Consider the following 4,666-nt stretch of genomic DNA (forward strand, 5'->3'; position numbering starts at 1 on the left):
TTGGATGAGTGACGAAACTTTTCTCCAACTGAAAATGTCCAGATGAACAGAATCAACCTTTTGGGATTTACTTACCTGGATGATTAAGCACGCATCAAGACGTTATTTTATTAAACATTTTAAAATGTTAGCAGCACAAACAAAAATTTTTGCAGCACAAACCAGCACAAATGTTTGACATCAATTTTGTTTGATTCCATTAATATGGGGGGGCTGGTTGACCTCTAGAAATTTTTGTTAATATCTTTAAAATGATAGCAGCACAAACGAAAAGTTTTGCAGCACAAACGTAGCACAAACGTTTGATACCACTTTTGTTGGATTTGAAGAAGGTGGGGGGGCAACTTCACTCACATCTGAGAAAGCGGGTTGTGTCCTTGAGCCGGGGATGCTTACTCCTCAGAGGGCCAACAGAGTCCAATATTTCAGAGCATGTATTGTTTAATAAGGCATTCAACATCAAGATAACTGTCATCAAGCAACTATAACAATGAGTCTTTAAAAGCAGCAGAGAATTGGGATCCAGCACAGGGGTTTAACCTATGCACCAGGCATGTGGAAACAGGAAGTGACCTGTGGGACACCAATAGAAAAAGGCACTGGCAGATAGCCTAAGATAACGTGTCACACAAGGTCCAATGTATGACCTTTTTTATGTGTCAGGTCAGCAACCAACTGAGTGAGATTAAGAGTAAATACGGTCAAGAAAGACTTTGATGAGCGGTCTGGACTCACAACATACATGAATGTTAGTCTCCAACAATTAAAAAGTGATCATAAGTGTCACTGGCAAACACTTTAAATAAATGTCTTTTTTTTAACTTTGGAGGACGATGCAAAATTGCACAGAGAACTGTCATAAGAAAGTTGGTGACAAAAGCCTGAAGTTAGAAGCTGTAGCAGCGTTCAAACAGAACATTACAATGGGAGCTGGACTTGATTACAGAGGCCAACCAGCCACCTTTACCAGTGGTGGTGGATAGAGTAGCTACAAAGTTCACTTTCCTTCATGTCAGAGTAGTTTGAGGTGGTCTGATGAAGGACTCCTGCTAGCTTTTTCACAATGAAGCTTTTAATGGTGATTACAGGAACAGCGTTGCTTTGTTGGACACCTCATTGCTCTTCACGGTGTGTGCATGTCTGTAGACAGACTCCACGTTAAACTATAACATCATTGATGTCGCTGCTGTTGTTGTGTTATCAGTCTTTTTGTTTAAAAACTGGGGGATATGTGGCCTACTGTTGTCATTTTTTTTTACTCGAATCTCTGTTCCTAGATATATTTCTATTGCAGGTCTGTCTTTAATTGCATATGTGGCTGAAACACTTGAGTTTACATGTGCCAACTGAGTGCTACAGAGAAACGATTATTTAATTGTATCTTCTGTGCTTCAATATCGAATTCACTTATGTCACCTAAGATGCACAGCTTGGGTGAGGTTGGGATACATTAACTAAACCATGTGGATAGGTCTTCACATATCCTTTGGCAGAACCTTTGACAGGTGTGCAGGATCATATTGCATGCATATAGCTCTCAGGAGAGTTGTCTTTGCAATCTGTGCATATGTTTTATTGTGTAACACCCATTTGGAACAACCTATGTCCTGTATAGTGTGTTCTGTGGAGAATTTTGTATTATATATGTTGTAAGTTGGTGGCTTTTAGTCATTTTTAAAGTGTTTCAGCATATTTGTGTCCAGACATTTTGATCTGGACTTTGATGGAGCAATAATTTATTCTATTTATTAGTGCAAGTGTATCATTGGCTTACTGTCTGGCCTAGACAAAGCCCATTAGGTCACAATGTACTATGAATGGAGTGGGGTTTCTTCTAATCTTCTGCCAAGGACTATCTTAAGGTCTACTTATGGGAGTGTAGGATCTTTGCCTGACTAATGATGGTAGCGTTCATGTTTGGAGACCTGAGGATTGAATGCAATTCTTAACATGCTGACTGTGGTGCAGAAAATGCTTCAGATTCGATCGATGTGATCAAGTACAAAAATTAGGAGTTTGGGAAGTCCGGGATCATCTTCAATCTACTCTATGTATACTATCCTGTCTTTTCAGCATGGGAATGAGCCATGATGATGACCACGCCACCTGCATTGGCTATTCCCATATAATGTCTGGTGAGTGGGTGAAAGGAAGAAATCCCAGTGATCTTTCCTGGTCGTCCTGCAGTCGCAATGACCTGGAGAATTTCCTCAGGTACAAAACACAAGTTGGAAAGTCTCTCTTCTCGAGTTACTGTTGTTTTACATTGTTTACATAGCTAGCTAAAGTCTTTGCCAAGGAATAGTGTCTTGTCTAAAAAGTCAAGTTACAATGAAAATATAAAAAACATGCATTGTGGATGTTGATATCATCAATTACCACCTATATCTCTTTTCAAAAGAAAAAACTAATACTGTTTAAATATCCCTGCTGTAAATGCCAAGTCTCTTGTGAATGGGACAATAAAAAGAAAATGAAAAGAGAATTTTTTTGAAGTAAAATTGTTTATTGTTAGCAAACCTGATCAATGTCTCTTTTTTGTATTTCAAACAGATCAAAAACCAGCACCTGCCTACTTCACACAGACCTCAGGAGGCGTTACCAGGTCCAGCTGCCCCCCAAGCTGCCCGGCATGCACTACAGTGTGGTTGAACAGTGCCAGATCCTTTTTGGAACCAATGCAACCTTCTGCAGTGAAATGGAGGTACAATCCCATTGCACCTGTGTATAATATTTGATATATTAGGCAGCTTTTACTAAAGGAGGTGGGATTTTAAAATTTCAGAAATCTTCCCATAAATAGCAAAATGGTTGCTTTTTTTTTTTTTTAATTCTTCAGAAAGTACTATTCTGACTATTCTCATAATAAAAATAAGACACCTTGTTCCGCTTTGTGCTTTTGGATGAAGCAATAACAAGCCACCATCCTTTTAAATTAAGTTAACCAGGGGAGTTTTCTTTGTGCTTGGATGCAGCATTCTCTTACAGTGAAATTTTTGATTTTGTCTATGAGTTATAGCAGGAGAACTAACTGTCATAATCAGTGGTGATCCTCAGTTTGACATAGAAGTTAATGGAAAATTTCAGATCCATGACAGAGCAGCATATGAGCATTCATAAGCTGAGAAAACAGAAGGTTTGGGGAGTGATCTAAGAGAAACAGCACAGTAGGTGGTCCAGAGGTGTACAGAAAGACAAAACTAAAGAGGATAGCGAAACATAGTTATGTTTCTCCTCTGTATGAATTAAGTTCTGCAACATTTTGAGCACACCTCATATATTTAACTTGTCTTCTTTAGACTTGAAACCAACCACATTATCAATTTAAGATGACATAGCAACAAGATGCTAAGTCAACCCAAGTCAACCCTGAGTCTCTGTGTTGAAAGTGCAGAGTTCAAACTACATACCAGTTTTTAAATCGTGTTGATAGGCCACGTAAAACCAGAGTAATGATAAAAAAAATATATGCAATGTTATTTCCTGAATATTATCGTTATGTTTACTGCAGGAAGAAACGTTAAAAACTGTGTTTTCTAAGGAAAGTGCTTCCAAGCACTCTCTGCTTGTAGCAGGAAAAAAATGTACCATGTTGACCAATCAAAAAATTATATGGCAACATGCCATTTGGTTGTTTAGGAGGAGGGGGAGATTTTAGGAGTGACGGCAGCGAGAGAGAGAAAGAGAGAGAGTTTTGAGATTTTAGAGATTTGTGACGTTTCGTGTGTTTGGAGTGTAGTAAGTGTGTTGTGTAGTAGATAGTTTTGTTATGTGTGTCAGAACAATGAGGCGACTGCTGAATTTCACAGTTGCTGCCAAAAAGCCACCAAAGGCAGACTGCACTCCAGGTGGAAAAACAGGAGTGATACACCTGTTTTCAGACCTGCAGATATCAGGCTTGTGATCTGGTCCATCTTATAGTGGAAAGAAATTATTTTTTGGAGTGGCACAAATCGTTTTATGCAAAACACCTGATTGTTCTGTAAATAGTTTGAAATGGTTATTTTTAAAAACGCCTTGGCTGCATTTTTAGGTGAATAGCAGAATATAACTTTGTTGTTTGCAAAACTTGTTTTAAAATTTACAATTTATATCTGCATTTCAAGTTATGAAAATGATTTGTTAAGCATGTTTGTGGTTGTTACAGTAAAAAATCTAACTTTCTTCTACTCGGATTTGATGGTTTTTTTTGTCTGATTTTAGATCAGTTGTGTTAAGACAGTATGTCAAAATGAATAAATAACTGTAAATTCAGACATGTGAGGTTGATACAAGGCTAGTTTTTAAAGGCAAAATGTAGAGGTAAAACCAAAATAGTCAAAAACTGCCAGTTATACCTAGGGATGGGTACCGGTATCTGACATAAACGGTAGTAACCAGACCGAAAAGTAGCGCACATTTCGGTGCTTTTTTTTACTAGAGATGCCACACACTTTGGATTCTAGCCAATCATTTTACCTTTGCAAGCGTAGTAGGCGGGCCCAGGTACGTACGTTCTTTTAGAGCAGAGCTACAGATTAAAAATGCCCAAGGCGAAGCGGTGAAAAGTCTGGCTGCTTATAAGGATGGGGAAACCTGCAGGCAGCTGAGACTGAAGCTGAGACTGAAGACTTGGATGAGTGACGAAACGTTTCTCCCATTGAATGGTAAATGGCCTGTATTTATA

General features: G+C 38.5%; 1 protein-coding gene across 1 annotated transcript in view; it reads left to right on the forward strand.

Moving 5' to 3' along the window:
* The window catches only part of adamts17 (ADAM metallopeptidase with thrombospondin type 1 motif, 17), a 104,190-nt gene that overhangs the window by 52,397 nt on the left and 47,127 nt on the right, over window positions 1-4,666 (forward strand). The window contains exons 9-10 of the mRNA XM_005742860.1: window positions 2,074-2,214; window positions 2,554-2,704. Of these exons, the coding sequence (XP_005742917.1) occupies window positions 2,074-2,214; window positions 2,554-2,704 (292 nt within the window). The remainder of the gene's footprint in view (window positions 1-2,073; window positions 2,215-2,553; window positions 2,705-4,666) is intronic.

The sequence above is a fragment of the Pundamilia nyererei genome, unplaced genomic scaffold (genome assembly GCF_000239375.1).
Source record: "Pundamilia nyererei isolate P.nyererei 1_Seehausen unplaced genomic scaffold, PunNye1.0 scaffold00124, whole genome shotgun sequence".
NCBI classification, from domain to species: Eukaryota; Metazoa; Chordata; class Actinopteri; order Cichliformes; family Cichlidae; genus Pundamilia; species Pundamilia nyererei.